Source organism: Dreissena polymorpha, unplaced genomic scaffold (genome assembly GCF_020536995.1).
Source record: "Dreissena polymorpha isolate Duluth1 unplaced genomic scaffold, UMN_Dpol_1.0 chrUn094, whole genome shotgun sequence".
NCBI lineage: Eukaryota > Metazoa > Mollusca > Bivalvia > Myida > Dreissenidae > Dreissena > Dreissena polymorpha.
The window spans coordinates 20,838-43,484 of NW_026273408.1; the positions used below are offsets into that span (position 1 = coordinate 20,838).

At 33.7% G+C, this 22,647-nt stretch overlaps 1 protein-coding gene across 1 annotated transcript in view; it reads right to left on the reverse strand.

The window, feature by feature from the left end:
- LOC127864064 (uncharacterized) overlaps positions 1–22,115 on the reverse strand; it is a 32,633-nt gene extending 10,518 nt beyond the window's left edge. The window contains exons 1-9 of the mRNA XM_052403750.1: positions 21,916–22,115; positions 14,747–14,939; positions 14,562–14,654; positions 14,296–14,438; positions 9,212–9,306; positions 8,335–8,463; positions 7,772–7,810; positions 1,541–1,564; positions 161–227 (exon numbers count right to left, since the gene is read on the reverse strand). Coding sequence (XP_052259710.1) covers positions 161–227; positions 1,541–1,564; positions 7,772–7,810; positions 8,335–8,463; positions 9,212–9,306; positions 14,296–14,438; positions 14,562–14,654; positions 14,747–14,939; positions 21,916–21,997 — 865 coding nt within the window. The 5' untranslated portion in view covers positions 21,998–22,115. The remainder of the gene's footprint in view (positions 1–160; positions 228–1,540; positions 1,565–7,771; positions 7,811–8,334; positions 8,464–9,211; positions 9,307–14,295; positions 14,439–14,561; positions 14,655–14,746; positions 14,940–21,915) is intronic.
- Positions 22,116–22,647: the final 532 nt, after the last annotated feature.

The window sequence follows — 22,647 nt, forward strand, 5'->3', positions numbered from 1 at the left end:
CTTGTTAAACTCATGTTATTAACTAGACGTTTGTGTAATGATTAACAATAAATCCCATATCATGTTTTAACTGTCTTAAATTATATTTATAGTGCAAAATGTTACTGTAGCATATACATTTAACTGTTAAATAAAGATAAAGCATCAAAAATCATATTACCAACTATAGTGCCTCGAACTGGACGCGCCTTCATTATCTGTATAACCTCCATAATCGTTGCAAGGTCCTGCAAACACAATTTGATGGAGGCCAATCATGATACGTATACTTGGAAAGGTAGTGACGAATACTCGCAAGTATCGGTTTTATTTATATTAAATGACCGTTTTGTAGTTGTACTGGTTATCTTTTTAGCCGTTTTTGTTCGGTGTTTCAATAATTATAATTAACGATAAAGGCGAACATTAAATGTATTGAAACTCTATATTTTAATTTATATAACTAAGGACATTAAGGCGAATTATACTTGTAGTGTCATCTATTGAATATTACGTGAGTATGCTGTTCTCAAAACGTTAATTATTTAAGTACCGTTTTTGAAATATTCTTCTTAAAACAAAATTTAAAAACGGTTAATTTTATGTCAAGGAATCAAATCGTTTTCGCGGAATGACAATAATTGCAGAAGCTAAACGAACGACTGAACTGACATGACAAAGGAGTATTAGTTATCATATTGAAACAGAAAACGTTTATAACAATTTCTCGATTTGGTGAAAACAATAAAGGTAATAATAAAAACAAAAAACTGTCTAAAGAGAATATTATCTATTATTATATATTGCCGTATATAAAGGTTTTTTGTTTGACATGTATTACTATCAATGACTTTTTTAACAAACAATCTACATTTTGTGAGGTTTTATGATTTCAAATTGATATACATGTATCACCGTCATTGATATTCAAACTAGTTCGCAAAAGGTTGTGAAAAATAACTTTACAATGAATATTAAAAGAAATACCCAGGCTAATGCGTGAACAATTTTAATGTTTTCAAGTGTCAATGAAATATCTATATAATTGATAATACTAGACAGGCGTTTTGACCGAGGCAAACATACTCCTCTGCCGTTAAGTATCTGATCTTTTTAACAGTTGTCTTCTCAATAACTGTTTATGCTAGAAGATCCTGAATACAAATTATTTTCTGACATTATGAATGTCACTATATCAGTAGTTTCAAAAAGCATTGATATTTTCATGCTGAATTTGCACAAACTGCATTTGTAGCGTATAGAAAGTAATATATTTATTTTAATTGCACATGCAGCTTCAAAAGCACTAAAACTTTATAATTCAGAGTTGTGTGACTTCGGTAGTTTTAGTAATATTGAACACAGAAATCTAGTATAAGCGTGTATATTCATAAGGAAGCACATTTAGGCGAATGCATATATTACTGATATATGTATTACATTAATCTTTTGAAAGAACTCGTGCGTAAATGTGTGTATTTTAAGCTAGCATTGCATTTTAATTGTTGGTACAGTTCTACTTGCTCTACAAACAAGTAACACAATACTATTTAGTACGTACCTTGTTTGCGGGAGGAACAATTAACTGCAAAATGCCAAGAGTACATCGTTTAATCAAAGACATTGCTATTTTACTATTTTCCAGTGCAAAATTGTATTCACTCCGTAGCATTTTACAAACATACGTAGAATATTATATACATTCATACTTTTCATAAACTATTATGACTTTCATAAACAGCGTATTTGATGTATAGCTATTTAATTGGTACATAAATATAATTGTCGTGCATTAAACATGCAGTCATAAAAAATATAATTGTCTTATAGTTTAAGTATTTTACATCAAAAAAACCACACTTGTTTGTACAATACAAACTTAATTAATGTTGAATATAAGTATGTAAATCATTTATTATAAACCTATTGCACATAAGAAAATTAAGTAGTAAGTGCTGAAGTGCATTGTATAAGAAAACTAATAATGCAGAGTTAAAAAAATAATTCATATTTGATAAACTGTATATTATGTGTTAAAATCAGTAATGTCATTATATAAGATGTCCGTAAATATTTTAACAAGGGACCAGATTTTCAATTCTTCATCAAATTTAATTGTATTTTTTTGTGAATTTCAACAGTGTGTTTTAAACTGTTTACAAGTCCATACTTTAAAGGGATACTGGTTTTTCTTTGACAATGAAAGATATACCGTTTAAGCTCTAGGTATACTATATTTTAATCGTTATTTTTTGGATGATTAATACCAAGTTCTTGATCCTGACATGTTATGTGAATATTTATGCTTGGTAAACTTCTACCAATTTATATCAGCACATATTTAGTAATTTCTTGGGTATATGGACCGTACCAGAACAAGTGCATTATATTTTCAACTTCCAAATTACAGAATGTACATAGTTTATTTGCAACTATTTGCATTTTGAAAATAAAGGATTTTGTTCCCAATATTCTGCGGATTATTATGTACTGGAGCCATTTGATATGTGTTTCATTATTTAGATTGAATGCAAGTGCATGTACTTTTTTCCAGTCAATATTAAAAAATTACAAACTGGAATGTCATTGTTTTGAATTAATGTTTTATAAATATGTTTCTCTTCTTTAGGGCTGGTTACTTTTTTGTTATGTAAGTTGGTTATATAGGTCCTTAACTTTTTTCGTCAAAATTCGGCAGGTCTTCAAAATTGTCAATATATTGCTTTATTATGTTAATTAATCCTTGTTACAATAGGAAGTTTACATTTGTTTCAACTTGTGTATCCAAAGATTCTTTGGAAATAAAACAGTTTCTTTCTACCATAATGTATCTAAAACAAACCGAATTCCTCTTTCATATATACATTTTATATAGATATAGCTATTGCTTATTTTAAAATTATGATTATAAAATTGAGGCATATCCAGAATATCATCACAATTTATTATTGGTAGATTTTCAAAATACAATATAAGAAGGGTCAATATATGAATAATACACCATCAACCACAAAACAATTGCTACAAAAGGTATTTTAACTGCTCCTGGTAGGGTTGAAGGTCCTTTATAACGTATCACAAGTTTGCCACAATCGGACCTCCGGAAAGTGTGTTTTTTTTCAAGATGGCCGCCAAGATGGCCACCTAGACCTATTAATAATCATAACTATGTAACTATCCAATCCAATTTGACACATTTGGTGTCTATACCTAGATTTCAAGGGGCAAAGAACACAGAAAGATCATCAGACTTGTTTAAGTATAATATAGTACACACAAATCCAACATGGCGTCCGAAATGGCCGCCAAGATGGCCGCAAAAACCTATTAATGATCATAAATATATGACTTTACACTCAAACGTGATGACTGGTGTACAAACATAGGTTGCAGGGGGGGGGGGGGCAAATAACACATTTAGATCATCAGACATTGTTTAAGTTTATAATATTACACACAAGTCCAATATGGCGTTCACAATAGCCGCCAAGCTAGCCACCGAAACCTACAAATGATCATAACTATGTAACGATACACTCAAATTTGATGAATTTGGTGTATATACACCGGTTTCAGTGGGCAAAGAACACATTAAGATCATAAGACAAAGTGTAAGTTTAGTATATTACACATACATTCAACATGGCGTAATAAATGGCCAACAATACAGTACGAAGGACCACAAGTCCATAACTTGTTACTCAAACGTTATGGTTGTTATGTAAAACGCCATAGTTGAGGAGGCAATGATCACTTTTATTGAATTGTAGATATCACTAAGCAGTTGAATAATCCTGAAATCCAATCTATGATATTTAGCTGTCGACTATCACTTAATACACAATCACATTTGTCTATAACATTTATCTCAGAGTGTTAAATTGTTTGTTTTGTCATCCTCCTTCTCAGTACCCACCTATTGTAAATTGTTTGAAGTGTTACAGTTTTCAGTTTTGCAAAGGCCGGATACAGCAGTGCAAGGAAGTTCATACCGTCTGCAGCTGCATCGAGAGGATTTACATTCTACAAAGCAGTTACAAAGGATGATTTTCAAAAGTTCTTCCTATGCAGCATTTTGTTTTTGTATGATTTGAATATATCGTCCTGTTTCGTTTCCCATTCAATTGGTTTCATAGTATTTGACATCTCCATTTATACCATTATTTGATAGTACATGTATACGCGTTGGCTATGGAATAATTTTACATGTGGTGTTGGGGGAAGTCGCTTATGAGTGACGAATGTTCCGGTAGTAGCCACTTTCGTTGTGAACATGTAATGACACAGAGATTCTAAGGAATAATTGGACTTACCACTAAAACAGATCCCCCATCAAGCATTTGCAAAGATTTGATATGTTCCCTTGAAACTTATTTGGAATGGAAAATGAGCTAGCACATTACTTTTTCGCGATGCTGAAAATCATTGAAATTAAATTAGAGCCTTAATAAGCACGAGTTCTTTCAAAAGATAAATGTAATACACTTTGTGTTCCTTTGACTATTTATTTACATCGAAGCGGAAGTAGATGGTCTTATTGTCCCTTTCGGAGTAATGAAGGATCAAGATGATCAATCTGTATCCTCGCCCACCAACGTTGTGGTGCTACGACGGGATCGTTCCACTGCAGCTTTAGCAATATCAACGTCAGCATCCCTTAAAGACAGAATAGCATAACATCCCATTTTAGTCAGAGCTGTGCTGATCAGAGCAATCATGTTTTTGTCACGAGACAAAATGTCTTCCTTTTAAGACGAGCATTCCATTTCTTTGCTGAAACTCACGATAGGATTAACCTTTTTTGATGGTCTCTGGTGTGTGTTGTCATTGTTATAATGACCGTTTTCGTAGCCATCGAACCCCAACGTCGCTTGTCCGTAATGCCTTACTGTGAATATGCATACGACTCGGCTATTGCGTTATATGAGTCGCCCTTTTCCATTGTCAACGATGCTGCAAAGTGCCACCTTCAAGAACGAATCACTCTGTTTTCGGAATACAGTTTATAACAGCCGCACTTGATGTGTCTACAGCATACTCTCAAATGGCCTGAGCGATCTGAGGCTTGTCTGCTGTACGAAGAATGTTATTGGCTTTAAAGAGGGCATGATGATGGAAGCTCAGTTCATAAGACAATATGTCTTCAAGGGAAAGAGCTCCAGATTTTGACACCAGCCGGAAACGCTGACACAGAAGAGCAGAATAAAAAGCACAGTCAGGAGCGATCTCAAGAGATTTGGCTCCGTCTTTTGTCTTGAATTAATAAGCTTTGACCAAATTTCCTATGATGTCTCTCATGATCGTGTTCCCAACCACCTATATTGCATGAACATTCACATCTGACCCAGCCACTATCCCATTGACCATGTTTCTCAGAGTAGTATAAGCTGTTTATGGTGAGCAGGTTGTAATCTGTGTCTGCATTTTCTCGAGATCAGAAGCATCTCCATTGATGCACACCTCAGTCGACTCTTTGTGTTGTGCACTTGTAGCATAGGTCTGGTCCGTATAATTCTGCATCGCACTGTTCCGCTCGGATGTTAAAGTTGTAGATAGGGTCCAATGGGTTTGCATTTCCTTGGTCATCCAACTTTTGCGAGTTAGACCACCTGTGCTCTATAAAAAAATCATCAATGTTTTCTCACTGACGAGATCACGTCCTAGCCCAGCCCCGTAACGTGAAACCCTATACCGAACTTTCGATAAACGTCTAGTTGGGTTTCTCAAGTTTGCTTATTTTCTGCATATACATGTCGTAATAAGCAGATTGTAGGTTATGTGCTCAGCTTCAGCAAAGATGTATAGACAATCGGGAACTGCCTGCAGATTCATCAGCCAACACCCAGTACGATATGCTTAAATTCACACCCTTAAATTGCTAATAATTAGCTGATAATTCAGCCATACTATGATTGCCTTTAAGGTCTAGGAGAGTTTCATCTTCTCGGAAGCCCTCCCGAGTTTGATAAAAAAAAACATGACATGTATCATCTGCTTAGTCTTTTTGTCCCTAAGAAGGAGAAGTACAACATCTTGGCATGATGCAGCAGTATCTGAATCTCAGGATCTTCCTTGTTCATGTCCGCTTAAAGCTTGCTAAGTAGGCATTTTTCAACAAGAAGATGGTCCTGTGAAGCCATCTTGACAGCTTTCCATGTCATAATTTGCAAAAATTGCATTTTATTCCAAAGACAGTCTCAATTTTGTTTTTGAGTGCGGTTTCTTCCATAAGGGATCCATTGCCCCTCCCCCCCGCCCCCTGCAAGTTTGTACGTGTTTGAAAACATCCCAACATCTGAACAACGTTTTTCAGGCAACTACTTTGTGGCGCATCAATGGTAATTTCGGCAGCCTGCCAATACAAACGTTACAATGGTAAAACGGTTGTGGCAAGGTTGTAAACAAAGGCTTATGTTGACAGAATGAACGAATTGTTCCCCAAAGTACATATTAATCATAGGCAAGAATTTGACTGACAACATCCCAGGGTACTGGCTTCCCTGATACGCATCATTCCCTGCCAATTCGGTATAACTAGTCTGAAGCTGAAAAATATCGACCCTCTTGTCATAATTCAGAAATCGCGGCAGGTCCAACCAATGGCGTTTCACATTACAATCATTACGTTTGAGTCAAAAGTAATCGACTTGTGGTCCTTCGTATTGCCTCGGTGGACGTTGAGAGAGATTTCTGTGTAACATAATAAATTTCAACTATGTATGATGATCTATATGTGTTCCTTGCCCACTGAAACCTATGTAAAAACAACAAAATAATCGAATTTGAGTGGAAAGTTACAGAGGTATGATCATTAATAGGTTTTGGCGGCAATCTTGGTGGCCATTTTGGACGCCATGTTGGATTTTAGTGTACTATTTTTAACGTAATATTGTCTGATGATCTTTATGTGTTATTTGCCCCTTAAAATCTAGGTATAGACACCAAATTCGTTAAATTTGATAAGATAGTTACATAGTTATGATCATAAATAGGTCTTTGCGGCCATCTATGCGGCCATCTTGAAAAAACATTTTTCCGGAGGTCCGATTGTGGTAAACTTTTGATATCTTATAAAGGACCTTCTGCCCTACCACGACCAGTTGAAATTCATTGTGTAACAATGTTTGTGGGGTCAAACTGTATATCAGCCCTTCTTTGTATTTTTTTTAAACATCAAGCCAAAATTTATTGTTCAAGATTAGAGTAAACATATTTTCTCGGCAAACATTTTTACAGTATTTAATAATATTTTAAAATCTATTAACGATTTTGTCAGTGAAAAACAATTCCCTTTGCCTCACACTATTCTCTTAAGCCATGTTATTGTCATGCTATTTTCAAAAGAACATAATTAAATCTACCATAGTTAACCCACCTTCGTTATAATCCTTAACAATTACTGTTTTTGTATAGTTTTGCTTGGTCCTGCCAAAATGAAGTCATAAAAGTGTTGATGTATTGCTTTAATGGTGCCTATTCTTGGCGTTGGTAGTGATACAAATAAATGAGTAAGTAAAGTTTAAAAAAACGATTTGACAATCGTTATCTTTCCTTGAGGAGTAATATTTCTGCGATTCCAATGACTTATTGCTCTTTTAATACTTTCGATTTTGTTTTAATTTTTTTTCATTACCAGGTTGTCTAAATCAATATCAAACACTAATCCAAGAACTTTAAAGATAGTACATTGCTATATGTTGATAGTATGTTAATCATGTGCACTATATAAACAATTCGTTTTTCAGCATTGATACTATAAAAAAAACTTATTAAAATGTAGACAGTACTCCACCTTTCGACGTAAGCCTTTCAGCAATCCATCTGTATCAGCCTGTAAAAACAACACAAATAAAAAAAAATTACATAGCATTTCAGGTTTCAAACATTGTGTAACTGTAATTTAATACATGTTAAAGCGTATTCATTCTTTTTGGCTGGCTGGATAAATTGAAGCGTTTTGTCATGATCCATAACGCAAGAATTTGAATCGTCACATGAATTTAAATTTGCAGTCGACAACTTTCAAATTTGTATCATCGTGTAGAGTTTATAGTAATCGAACTAGTAAATAAAAGTTGGATTATGATGGTACATGTACAATATGGTTGATTTATAAAGTTTAACAGACGGGTCCTATATAAATATTTTTTGCATTGTATATTTCCTTTTTTCAATTCAAAAGGTTTTGATTTCATAAAGCGACGCGCCACACACATGAAACAGACAACACATGTTAACTACAATTTGGGTAATTCAATTATTGATAACACATTTATTTTCATATTTTCTTTAGCATATTAGAACACATTTAAAAGTAAATACACTAAAGTATCATATATGAAGAGTTCAACTTACTTCATTGCACATTTTCTTGAATTGCAAAGCGCCTATCTTAACTGAATCCATCGAGCCAAGATGCTGAACTAAGATTCTAACAGGTTCGATATAATCGTGAATACAAAAATAACACACGAGGTCATCCGTCTGTAAAACATAAAACATAATCTAGTAATTCTGATTTTATAACATTACAACAGGCTTTCCATGTAAGAAATCATACACAATTATTTACTTAAATAAGACTTTCTGTTTTATTAATTTTGAATCCACTCCAAAATAAAAAAAATGCATTTAAAGCATTTGCTACTATAAATTCTCCTATTATGCAATAATGTTAAAAAAGATGCTTTTGAATTTTTGACATTTTATTTGTCATTATGAAATCATAAATGAATCAAAAAGGACAAGGGTTATAAATGTGATTCGATAAAACATAAACCTCATTTGAGTCCAAGCTTCCCTAGGTAGTGACCGCAGTTTAATTAATTGTGTATGTTTTCAGTGTGCGTTTTGTCATTAAAGGAAATTTGTCAATGACCTTAAATAAAAATGCTTAATCGAGATAATAACGATATTTCTGTTAAAAGTTTTTATTTTCATAGATTGGATCTTATTTCACATGTGAGTAGTTACAAACATGTGCCCGCATGCTAACACACACCATTTGATATAGATTGTTTATGTTGTTACAGCTGTTGTTGGTGCTTTTATATTTTTTAGCCATTCTTCGACACTTATGATATATACAAACAGTAAACGCCCTAGAATAAAATCATATGAAACATTGATACAAATTCCGGTGTCATTCATTAAAGTATATATATTTATGTAACGTACTGTGGAACATTTGTTTTTCCGATTTGTACATCTACGAATTAAGTCGAAAACTTACATTGCAAAGACTGCAATCTGTAGACGCCAGTAAGTTGGAAACGACAAATAGGTCGCGCTCGAGAACTGACGCAATATGTTTTTCACTCCACTTTGCTGCGAATGAAGTTTACATCTTTTAATCAACATAATCGACATAATAAAAGTATCTTAAAGGGACTGTAAAACCACGAATGACGAAAAAAGAAAAGTTCTAAAATACTGTTGTTTTTTTTACAATTATTAGTTTATATTGTTTAAAATATAACGACTGGTATATAACATTACTTGAAAAAAGTATTTTATTTTTAATTTTTACTCTATTTTTTATTTTTTAAATTTTTACTGGGTATGTCTGCCAGGTAACTACCAGTTAACTTTAAATAACGCAGGTAGATTGATCATCATCATAACGTGGTAAACCCAAGAATGCAAAATGTGTATGCGTAGTAAATTGTATATATTTTATATATGAACTGATCAATCAACTTGCGTTATTTATAGAGTGTATATTGTTATGTCACCTGTTTTCGCGATGTACTTGCGATTTCACATCGCGAAATTATATTACCAAGAATACTGAAAATATGAACTTTTGTTAAGTAATGTAATATACCAATGGCGATTTTTTAATCAATATAAACTAAAAATTGTACAAAAATACGGTATTTTAAAACTTTTCTTTTTTCGTCATTCGTGGTTTACAGTCCCTTTAATGCAGTTAAGTATATATGAAACAATAATTTAGAATATAAATTATCAAACGGTCTTCATGTCGCATGTAACACTATAATGACAATGATAAAAACATGTTTTAATGTATACAGTAAATGTCAAACATAAAGAATCTTGGTGGATAATGAACCGGATTTTATATAGACGAGTATGCATTATTCGGCATACCTGCATACATGTTTATTAAAAAAAACTGGCTGGGCGGAATAAAATTCGTTTCCTATATTTTGTTGAATAATATGCAGTAATGACAATTTACGAGTTGTCTGTATAAAAAATAGAAATGTCTTTTAAACAAGCTTCTCTTAAACAAATCTTGGGGTAATGTTTGTCCTGAATGTATAACTGCAAAACAAAGATCGGATCACCGATTTCGCTCTTTAGCTATAAACGAGACTTGTTATACACCAGACTGTTGAGACACCAATACCCAAACAATTGTTTGATATTTACTCCATCCATATTAATATGTGTACCGTGAGTAAAGCGAATATATGACGTAGCATATTTTCGTCATTGAAAATAACTTTAAAACTGAAATGACCTTTATCTGACGCGGTTTAGGTTTAATTTGTGTTTGTTAATATATTTTTTTGCATGGTATACTTAAACTAAACATGCTTAACAACCAACAGCAAAAAAGTCAATTCTATGCACAAGACTTAAAAACGTCAAACGTGGACTGTTATATAAGCAGAAGACCGCGCCTACTCCCGGGTCTTTTTTCGACAACCTTGTGCTTGTTCATGTGGTGATGATCTCGCGATTGTTTAATAATTTGATATTGTACCAGACTATTTATCTTTTCGCAGATAGTAAAGGAATCCTTGCAGTAACACACTCATGACCATAATTTATGTATCTCGTAACGATCTGAAAGGCAAACTGATACTATCATTCCATTACGAGTATTTAATTCATGCGAGGAAAATTCTTAATGGTTGTTAATTGTAAAAATGTTGTTTTTTCTCAATGATTATAATCCACGTAATATAATTATAAAGTATTCAGGCATCTACAATATTTGATAGAGTAAAGTGTTGTCCGTTCTCTAGAATGAACTAGTTTTATGTTAACGTAGCGAAGTAGTGTAACGGATATTGAAATTAAGTTATTATTTATACCCAGCTTGTTTTGTTATACGGTTAGCTTCCGCGTTCAAAAGCTCAGTTTGGAAAGTATCAGCTCTACTAGCAGGTTGAACACTATGCGACCGTTCGAATCTGCTTCGTAGAAAGTTGTGATGCGACTGGTAATAACGTTATAAGACAATAGTAGCACACTTTGACCTCCGTGTATTAATAAGTATTCATCCTCTGTTGATTGCAATTACCATACTTGTTTTACAGCAAGCCAGTGGACCGTGGCTTTTTCACGACACACACAAAGAAAACCCGGAAGTATCTCAATTACCTCAGTGACATTTACCATTCCACTGAAAATTATCGAAGTTTTACTTTATATGCTAAGTCACTTATTTTAAGTACTGAACACATTATTTTTTTTAATTCATCCTACATCGGCGACCCTGATATTTTTGTTCAATTCTTGCGGCGCCTGTACGTTTTTTTTTGCAAAATAAATAGCAAGTGCAGCCTTCATGGCTGTGGCATGCGCATGTGTTGCTTTATGCGCATTATTCCCGTGTGTTGCGTGATGCTATACGTGTTCTTGGCATTTTGCGGTCAAATTAACGTACCTTAGCCATAGCACGCGTATGGCCGGGTCATTTTCCCGGTTGGTAAACTCTGTATTTGGTGCGATTTTAAGCACCGCACGTCGTCTGTGTTTAAATGGTACGCGATTATCGTGCGATACTTTTGTATGGACGTATGCTGGCAGGTAAGAGCAAATGTGCACGGAGACCGCCCGCGCAATATAAAATCGTCGGTTTCAATGCGACTGTTCTGATTCTTCGTAAGCTTTTCTCGGTAACCGTAACGAGTCAAGCCTTTAACAAATTCGCATGTCTTCCGTGTGGAAACTTTTGCTGCATGATCACACCACGGACTTGATACGGTCGAATATCAATGTAAATACATTAATCTGCTTCTGGCCTGCGATACTCAAATACAAAAAATGAATCACCAACATATAGTAGTGCACCTGTAAGTTCGTACGATCGTATTTGAAAATCACATTGCTTCTTTACGTTTAAATGCCACTATACAGACGTATTAAAAGTATTTCACATTAACGCATTTAAAACGTTTAAAATAACTGTGAAGTTATGAAATTTTAATAGGTAATTTTCTTTATTATACTGCAGTGTGTGTTATTTCAAATATTATTAGTTATGGATCATATAGTTATCATATACAAATATGCATGCACTTATCATAATAACAAAATACAGTACGCCCAATAATACAATTAATGTTCAATTGATGCTAAGGATGTAATTTACAAACACATGCATCCGATCTGCTACCAAACATAGGTAACGATATCACAATGAGACCGAAATCATGTTCTTAACTTACGGTAAAAAGTATAAGGTCTCTTACGATAAGTCCGTTTTGAGTTAAATAACTAATCCGCTAAGGACTGTTACGAAAACAAATAGCCATAAGGTAACATACGGATAAAGACCCAGAACGGTTAATTGTTTCATAAATTATCAGGCAAAATTAAAACATACATAAATTAAATACTTTGGTTGTTATACCGCCGAGCGCTATTTATAGAAAGAAAGTCTTACTCGCAAGCTTGAATTAATTCACCGCTTGGTCAGACAGTTTACAAGTGCAATATAAACTTGATCAAATTTGCATTTTGTTCCATATTAATTTGAAAAATATCAACGAATATTTCAATTAGATTTTTTCTACAATATAGCATAACACTTTTAGTACAAGGCAGCCGTGAGGCGTTGATATTACTTCCTACTTCCCAACCCGTGGATAGCTCAACTGAAACTACTTTAAACGGTTCATGTATGTAAGCCAAGAAAAGTTGCTATTTATTTCGTTGAATTAATATATTAATACATTATTTTGATAATAACATACAGTCATCAAATTTGTTCATAAATACATTGTTGTGAGTTTCCTTTCGCAAAAACATGTAAACGTGTGCAATTCTATTGTCATTCAGTGTTCCCGTTGCCTAAAATAATCACAAAAAATCTAGTTTAAAACCCACCTTAGACAGCTAGGTCTAATATCATTGACCAAAATATAGCTGTTCTGAATAATCAAACTATAAAAAACGATATGGAAGTGGCATAAGTTGCGTCATCAGGCAATTATCTTTATATTGCTGCTTTATTGCTCTAATATGCGTTTATTGTGAACCTATACTTTTTTGATTTTGTTAATCCATTTTCCATTACCACCGCTCCGAGTCTTTGTGCGTTAGTGGACATGCACAATTTTGAATTGACCATAATGTGCCATGTGTGTGTTTATATAATTTGCTTGGTGATGGGAATGCGTCATTTGCTATACATATGTAACTGTTTGTCGCAAACAAGTCCTTACTATGTCCATGGGTGATCGTTTACTATATTTAATTACAGATAATATTTAAATGAAACTTATTTGTGGTTTATTCTTTGGCATAGTTATAAACATGTGTGCATAGAACCCGGGCGTCAAACAATAGGTTGTAGATTATCCGCGTTTATAAACCAACCATGTATTAAGGACACAAACAAGGTCATTTCGCAAAATATATGTTTTACATAAACATCTCATAAACATTCAATACACGTATTGCTGTTTGGGTTCGTGCTTATATGTATCTTGCTTATATTTGTACATCATACCTTCTGTATGTGTAATGGCTACTTATAGCCATTACACTGTTCATTGAAGATTAAGTATTATGTTTTTCTGTTGACCTTTCAGTCAAAGATAACCCATAAAAGAGCAAGCACTTATTTCCAATGGGGTCCTTTGGTTTTTTGCTGAAGAGACAGCAAGCAGAAGAGACAGTATTGAGATACAAGGAAGCCGGGTGCGATACCCTAGCTCTTTGCGAATAGATCCCTTGGTTCTTTTATGTTCTCAGTTTATAGCATCGATACACGCGAGAATTACCTGGGTCTCATACCAGTACATCTCTAGTTGGGTGGGAATCACTTGAAGCATTTCTAAAATTGCCAGTGCCCCGGCCAGGGATTGAACCCACGACCTCTGAATTGGTAGACCAGAGTGTTACCACTCGACTACCACACCATCCGGATATTAACATTACATTATAACATGTATTTTCCGTAATATCACATTTATACACTCCGATAAAATGCAACTAATCAATTGAGTCTTACCATTTAACAGCAAATAATACTAATGTGTATATGGAAACAGCCTATACATACGATTTAGTAAGTCTTGAAGAAAACCTGAACAACGAGACTTTACCAACCTTTCCAATATATGTCAGAAATCCTTTCATGAAATTTGTCAGGCATGTTTTGCAGATCACAAACCCATAAAAGGTATGGCTTTTCATGGAGAGTTGCTTGAAATGCTTTCATGTTCTTCCTTTCCTTATAATCCTCGTCGTGTCTACAAATAACCAAAGACATATGTATCGAGTCGATTAAAAATAAAACACACCAATAAAGATAGACCGCAAGTGCACATAGAAAACATATCTTTATTGATTAGTTTTTTTTCAATCGACTTCACATATTTGTGTATACATATTCTAAGTTTTCTTTCCGTTTGTGGATATCAGTCGTGCTTTTGACCTCATATGCTATGTTCTCCGCCAAACCTTGTCTGCAAGTGCACATAGAAAACATATCTTTATTGGTGTGTTTATTTTCAATCGACTTACATAATTTGTGTATACATATTTCAAGTTTTCTTACCGTTTTTGATTATCAGTCGTGCTTTCGACCTCATATGCTATTTTGTCCGCCACACCTTTTGATCCTTTTACTACCACGGATACTGTACCAAAATTCATTGCATGTGTAACAGTTTCAAGTGTGTGGTGGTTACCGTTGAAAACGAAATTAACGACGTTGACTTGTTGGACTGACTTGTCATGTTTGGTTATATCTGAAAAATATAATATCTGATCTTTATCTCAATGTGCAAAATCAGATTGGTTGCTTATTATCATTATTTTCGTGCACCTTCGTTCATAATAAAGCGGTACTATGTTTTTAACTGGGTCAGTTTCCTGAGTAGGAGATTGATTGGGCATAATGCTCACTGACCTAAGTATAAATGTATTCTTCCAATTGTAACTTAAAAGAGTGGACTTAAACATTTGTATAAGTGCTAAAATAATGATTACATATGCATATCGTAAAGTACCATCGACATTCGTGCGACGTCAACATCATTTGCGAGCTATTCAGAAATTGTACACATAATTGTGCAGTCAAATGTATTACATAAAAAAACAGTGTAATATATTAATCATTTACAATAATTTAGATGTATTATCATCTTGCTTTGAATCTGATGGTAAATGCACATTGTCGCAATAAGGTGTTGTCTTATGACGGCAACAAACAGAGAGCAATGACGTGGTTTGTCATGAAAGCAGTGATTTGAAATGACAATGATTCGAATTCTAAGAAGTCCTTAGATATCTTCCCAGATGTTGACTAGTGTGAACATGAAACATAAACCAACACAACAAACAAACGAGACGGACTCGCATATAAACGGAGTATTGTAACTATGGCTGAACACAATTTAAGACTGGATTGAAACAACTTGGAGATGTAATAAATTTAAAACGGCAACTTAAACATGTCCACAAAACACACCATGTAGAACTACCGCCGGAGATTTTACTTTTATTATAAACCTTGTTTTGAGACGAAAAATCCTTTGTCGCGATACTAACTGCATCGAATTAATAGATGTTTCAAGATAAAAATATGAGAAAGACACCACCTGAGCAGAAGTTTCTCATCCCTGATATATCTTCAATGATATATCCGTGATACATCTAACTGTTAGAGGAATTATAAGAATAACTGGGTCTGGAAGTGGGTTAGGTAAAAGCAATCCGATATAACATTACGCATTCCCCAAGGGCCAATTTGAGGCTCTATTTGCTAATATACACAGCATGTGGCTGGTACTAAGTATATAGTAGACGGGCGACCTCGGACGTTTAAGCCATCCATTGTTCCACTTTAATGAGTAGGATTCATAATTACCAAAAAGAAGAATTTGAGACTTTATGTTATCCATGTAATTGACGCTCATTATCCAAGCGCTTTTTTCCTTTACACAGACGCTTAAGCTAATAGATTTTAAGACAAGAATGATTATTGTTTACACGTACAAATGATAACACAGGGCTATCCAAGGAAGCATTCCGTTGGTATGGGCATGGTCACAAACATAAGCTTTGACATTTATTCAATGTTTGATTTTGACTAAACCGTGCAATAACCTTGTACCAACTATAACGTGCATTACTTTATCACATAGTTTATTATGTTCTTAGTTTTTTTAGCCAAAAAGCTTGTAGTATTTTAAAGAATGCCATGACAAATTATAGGTATTAGATTTCCTTAAAATGTATTGTATGTAGAAACATAGCGTTGTGTAAATATAATGTTTAAATTTTAGTAAACCGTAACATAACGTTATAAAACGTAGTGCATTGAAATGTACTTTAACGATGTTTGTCTGCCATTTAACTGTAAATATTGTGTTAATTGTGTATATTCTAGGTATTCAGGCATATTTTAACTACCATTTATGTAGAAACATGACGTGGGGTAATTATAATGCTCGAGATAAGTTAACCATCATATTACGTTATCAAATGTGTGTATGTCGTCGATAACTTAGATCACTGTGTTTATATACATGAATTAACAACGAAGTTTGGTAATTTTGTACCATTTTATTACAATACATACGGCATTGACCTTGTTTTGACTATGTGTTACTTACATATAAGCAGTAGCAGTATTCTTGGTTTGAGGTTTAATACAAATAAAATGGATCTTTATTTACTTTTTGTTTCGTGCTGACTGTCTCCAATATCGTTGGCGAAAACATTGATTTGGATTACCGGGTTTTCTCAGACCCGCGTATCCGTTTTTTTTCTCGCGCCCTTAAACCAAGTTTGAGAAATCGCCATAATAACAAACATAATTAAAGAGCATTATTTTCTCAAAATCGCAATTATTTCACAAATATCGAGAATTAAGAGCTTCAAAAGCTGACATGTTGCATTGATGTTGCGACATGTAGAGGCAGTGCAATTCACTTCGACGTTTGTAATTGCAACCCTTAGCATCAGGAGATTTAACGACATATATCGTCAGCCTTTCGACAATTAACGCCATGTACAATTGTTTGCATCGATGCGACATTAAACGTTGCTACAAAGGTAAATATTCATCATAATATGTAATAACGCAGTATCCATTTTAATACATGCCTTTTTGTCACTGATATATCTTTGATTCATGCAATGCAATAAAGCATCTGTCTGATTTTCTCAATACCAATAACGTTTCGCTCTAGCTCATAGACTTATAGGCATGTGTTTTGTTTGGTGCATTTTACCGACCACGTGTTTAGAATGTTATATAGTCTTACGGATTTGCCCAAGCTAAAACAATTTCGTCGACCTTTTGTATGAGTTCTACATACATGCTTACGGTTTGAAGATGTAAAAGACTAGATTGATGCACCACTCTTTCACAGTTCGCAGTTTTTACAGGTTTAATAATCAATGGTTGTGTTTTTAATGGATGTTATTGCTAGGTTTGAAAATAAAGATATCTTATGCGTAACAAGATAGTTACTTTGAATAACGTCAATGGCGGTAAGCCTATTAATAGCTCTTGTTTCTCAATGTTGATTTCACCATGATTTTTGTTACTTATTATTTTTTAACATATGCGTATTTTGATATTGTCAGAATGTAATTCACGCAGAAGCGCATCTAATCTGAACCTCTGAAATCGTTACTCAAAGTAATGGCCTTCATCTGGATTCGAACCAGAAGCAAAATCTAAAGCGATGCAACTGGGTTTTTCAGGTTTAAGAACTTCCCACAGTATTTTAAACGTTTAGTAATATTAACATTTCCTAAATTGTCCAGACAGACGTACGTTACAAACAGTTCATTTATCTACTTCAACCGATGATCATATGTATTCGTAAACGAAACTCATTTGTATATATTGTGCTAACGCATGAGTGTTAATTAGCCTGTTTGAATACACTTTATACAGTCTGTGTTAGTATGTACCTTGCTTAAATCACATTTTACCAAATTGTCATGAAAGTAGCTTGAACGGTTGTTATAAATGAAAAACAGAATCATGTGTATTGACAGTTGAACAGACAGACGGATGGACAAAATACATACCCTAGTTACTAGCAAATGTTTGCCGGATCCTTTGAAACAGAGAAACTTAAGTGTATTCAATATTTTCTGATCCAAATAATAAAAAAAAAATACAAGAAAACAATAATAATACAAAAATTACCCATGCGTGTTGTATTCATAAGCGCAACGTGCATTCCGAATGTTTGCAGTTTATTTTATGAATTTTAGCCGTTTTAAAAGTATCTCAGTAATATTTCTGCGTTTGATGTACCTGCTTATACTTTTCTCGGACAACTTTTCATGACCAAAAGTGTTAACAAGTATAAAATGCAAATACGTAAGTCAGTTATCGACTAACTGTCCTAATTGAATGCGAGAAAAGGGGAGAATGGCAAAAGAATTGAATCTCACTGATCAACCCTGGCCTGACGTAGCGATTAAATATAGACACGATAATACGAACTGTTCGATCCCCGATCTCCGATAATAATAAATAATGTACGCTTACATGTAAGATATATTTGAACATTTGTACATTTAAGTATTTTTGTTTATCTTATACAATTGAATCCTATGAGGGAGCTAATTACTTATCTGTTATGGTAGTACATGTTTACAGGAAAAACGCGAGCTTAACCGAACGTTCGAACTGTCGTGCATCGACCTGGTCATCATACGAGCTTATAACTGATGCGTTAGTCCGAGTAGGTTTAAATAAAAGGATTCTCGTTTCAACATCAGGTAAATATATTGTGATTGATAATGTAAGGAAGAGGTCGTATACATGATATTGAAAATAGTCGTATTGGCTAAAGTGAAAGCTTTAGACACTCAAGAAGTCGCATTTTGTATAATTGTTAAACGTGCTTCGAACATTAATTTTATATCGCATGTTGTAATATCGCTGCTTTATTAAAAAATGATTCAAGTTCGTGGAAAACAGTGGTCGCATTATTTTAGTGTCTGCAAACAAAGGTACTCATTCGGGTCTCATTCCTTCAACCTATGACCGTATGTTCTGCCTGAATAAATATCCTTATTTTGATCAATCAATTATTTCTATTGAATGTATCAGCTTTTTAAATCAAGCAGACACTCTACCGCGTCTCTATAAAAGCTAACTCATATAGCAAGGCAGTATAAGTTCTCCTTATACCGAACCCTGCTACACAAAACCTTTCCTATTGTGAAATTCGTCCACGAATTCACCTATGCCACGACATCTTTGGGACGTCTGACACAATGGGGGTTTTGTTTACGTCGGGCGCACATGTAACCCAGCCAGAAAAATCTTTGACCACCATGGGCATTGGACCCGGGACCTCCCGGTTCCAAATCAGGCAGACACTCTACCGAGTCGCTATATAAGCTAGCTCATATAGCAAGGCAGAATAAGTTCTCTTTATACATTGATAAGATCACAATTTACAAAAACCGCCATTGTTCCTAAATTCAAAACTTCATAATACTGTCTGCATAATCAGGTATGTATTTTAAATGTTCTTATCTCAAACCCAAAAATACCATCCGTCAAGTAAATCACCTATAATTACATATTTGCATTTAATAAATTATTACAGAGAGTTGATGATGTAACACCTATGAAATTACTATAAAATGTGTGATTGTAGTGGTCATATTTAACCTTATACTGAGCCATAAAAACAAAAAATGCAACAACAAAACAATTGTCGCTTTATCCTTAGTCTACAAACTATATGGAAATCCATTCAAACACAGAAAGCGCAGTAAGCATATCGGCGGAGCAAACTCAATTAAGAAAAAATCATTCGCGAATGTTTGCTGAAATGATATTTTTCTTCAGCAATGATAATAACCATCTTAAACCAATACAAACAAATCAAATGCGCGTGTATGTTTACGATGTATTTAAGAAAACGACAGTTACACCGCGTAAAATTGAAGTTCTAACATGGCAAGCAAACCGTGCGATGTGTTAACTTCTTTAATGGTTCTGTCTCGACAACAGTATTTCTGTTTGTCAGCGTTTTGATTGAATACACAGGCTTATTTTAAAGTGGTCTTCTTATTTAGTATTGCTTTAGGTTTGAATGGATAAATTTGCAAGGAAATCGACTGATTCACTGCACACACAAAACTGACAATGCTTGATATAAGTTTGTTTAGTATTTGTGACATGTCTTTGAGTGTTATGGGTATAACAAACGAGCTCGATGCGCATTATTGGTCTGGAGATTTAAGGCGCTGGCCCAGTGAGCTTTAATGACGTAGTTATAAGTTTCATGTTCACCTAGATTTGTTATATATCAAATCCTTACATTATTTAACAGCCGCTAACTCATTATTCTGCGTATTAGCTACCCTCATTAATAATTAAAATAAAATCGAAATAATTATTGTTGATATAGATTGTATTATGTGACCAAATTTATGTAACAACTGATTGATGTCAAGGATAAGTCGTGTTTAAACTGAAGTGTGTGGAAGACGTTTTTCCGTTGTAGATACGACAGGTTATAATATGTTTAAACTTGAAAATTTACGATGAGCTAATTGACATATTTTCCTACCGGAAGGTCCGTGTCCTGTTTGAGCGTACGTACCCAGTATAAAAGATAGTAAGTTTCCCTTTAAAGGGTTATTTCCATATTCCCACATTTAATAGGAAGGAAGTTTGTAGATCAGCGCATAGAGACATAAATTATAAATTGCGGTGGGCATGATTCAAATGTGTAGAGGACAATCCTATGTTGTGTACAACAAATCCGTTTTGTTATATATAGGCATCAATCAGTGTTGCTTAATACGAATGACATGATGTTTTTCCATCGATTGGGAACCAAAATGAAGAATCATATTGTTATTGCCCTTGCGAAGAGGCCAACAACAAGAGGGAAGTTATGAGTTTCCAAATGTTAAGGGACTGTTATCCACGAATGACGAAAAACAAAACGTTCTTAAATACCGTATTTTTTACAATTATTAGTTTATATTGATTAAAATATCACGACTGGTATATTACATTACTTGAAAAAAGTATTAATTTTAATTTTTACTTTATTTTTTTTGTTTTTTTTATTTTTACTGGGTACGTCTACCAGGTAACTACCAGTTAACTATATATAACGCAAGTAGATTGATCATCATCGTCACGTGGTAAACCCAGAAATGCAAATTGTGAATGCGTAGTGAATTGTATACATTTTATATATATAATGATCAATCTACTTGCGTTATTTATAGTGTGTATATCATTATGTCACCTTTTTTCGCGATGTACTTTCGATTTCACATCGCGAAATTTTATTACCGTATATACTGTAAATATGAACTTTTTTCAAGTGATGTAATATACCAGTCGTGATATTTTAATCAATATAAACTAATAATTGTAAAAAAATACTGTATTTAAGAACTTTTCTTGTTTTGTCATTCGTGGTTGACAGTCCCTTTAAGAAAAGGGACTTACACCGGTTTGTGTAAATGACAACGCCACTGATGTATAAAATGTTTCAACCTGTATGTTCTTAATATAATTATTTTAAAATAATGATCACTCTTATAACATGTAAAGTGTTCAAAATATCATATACAAAAAGACTATCGGTTCCTTGAAAACGGTGATAAATTGTCTGAAACGTGTTATTATAACCCCGTAACCTTACTAAAGATGTTCAAACATAATTATGTTAACATTTTAAACATAAACGAAGATATAGAATAGCTTCCTACCTTGCATCCTAGATCGGATCATTTCGGACGAAATTCGTTTTTCTAGATTAGCTCGAAACTCAATTTCTCCATCGAATTTCATAAACGTAGACTTTTCGACTAAGACAAAAAGGTCGTGATGTGGATTCAAATAACGTTCTGTATTCGCATTGTCTTGTGAATCAGCGATTGCCTTGGGCAGTTTGTATTCACAGATGCGTCCAACATCCTTCAATCAAACATGATACAATAATGGTACACATATATACTAATACATTCCATAGTCAACATTATATCTTTAAAACACACACACACACACCTAATGTTTATTTTATATATCATAAATAAAAGTAAAATAAATTATTTTAAAGCTTTTAAAAATGTGTATCTTATATACCGTGTCAAGTGGGCAAAGGTCATTAGTTATTATGTATCTACTATTGTGTCTCAAATGTAGGTAGGTATGTCTTACAAATGCAACATTACCTACATGTTTACTATCAAAATCGACACATTTATACAAGCGAACACACAAACCCCATCGATATATGACCTATAAGGAAGACACCAACGGCATTTTCTCCAAAATCGATTCATTAAAAAACATTTACATTCCATTTTCAATCAGATAAATTGTGTATCGAATACAAATGTTAAATTGATCAAATAATAAGACACAAATTTATCACACTTTTACAGCGAAATCGGTTGATTAAAGCCCCGTTTATTAAATTTCATCTATAATCAACGGCA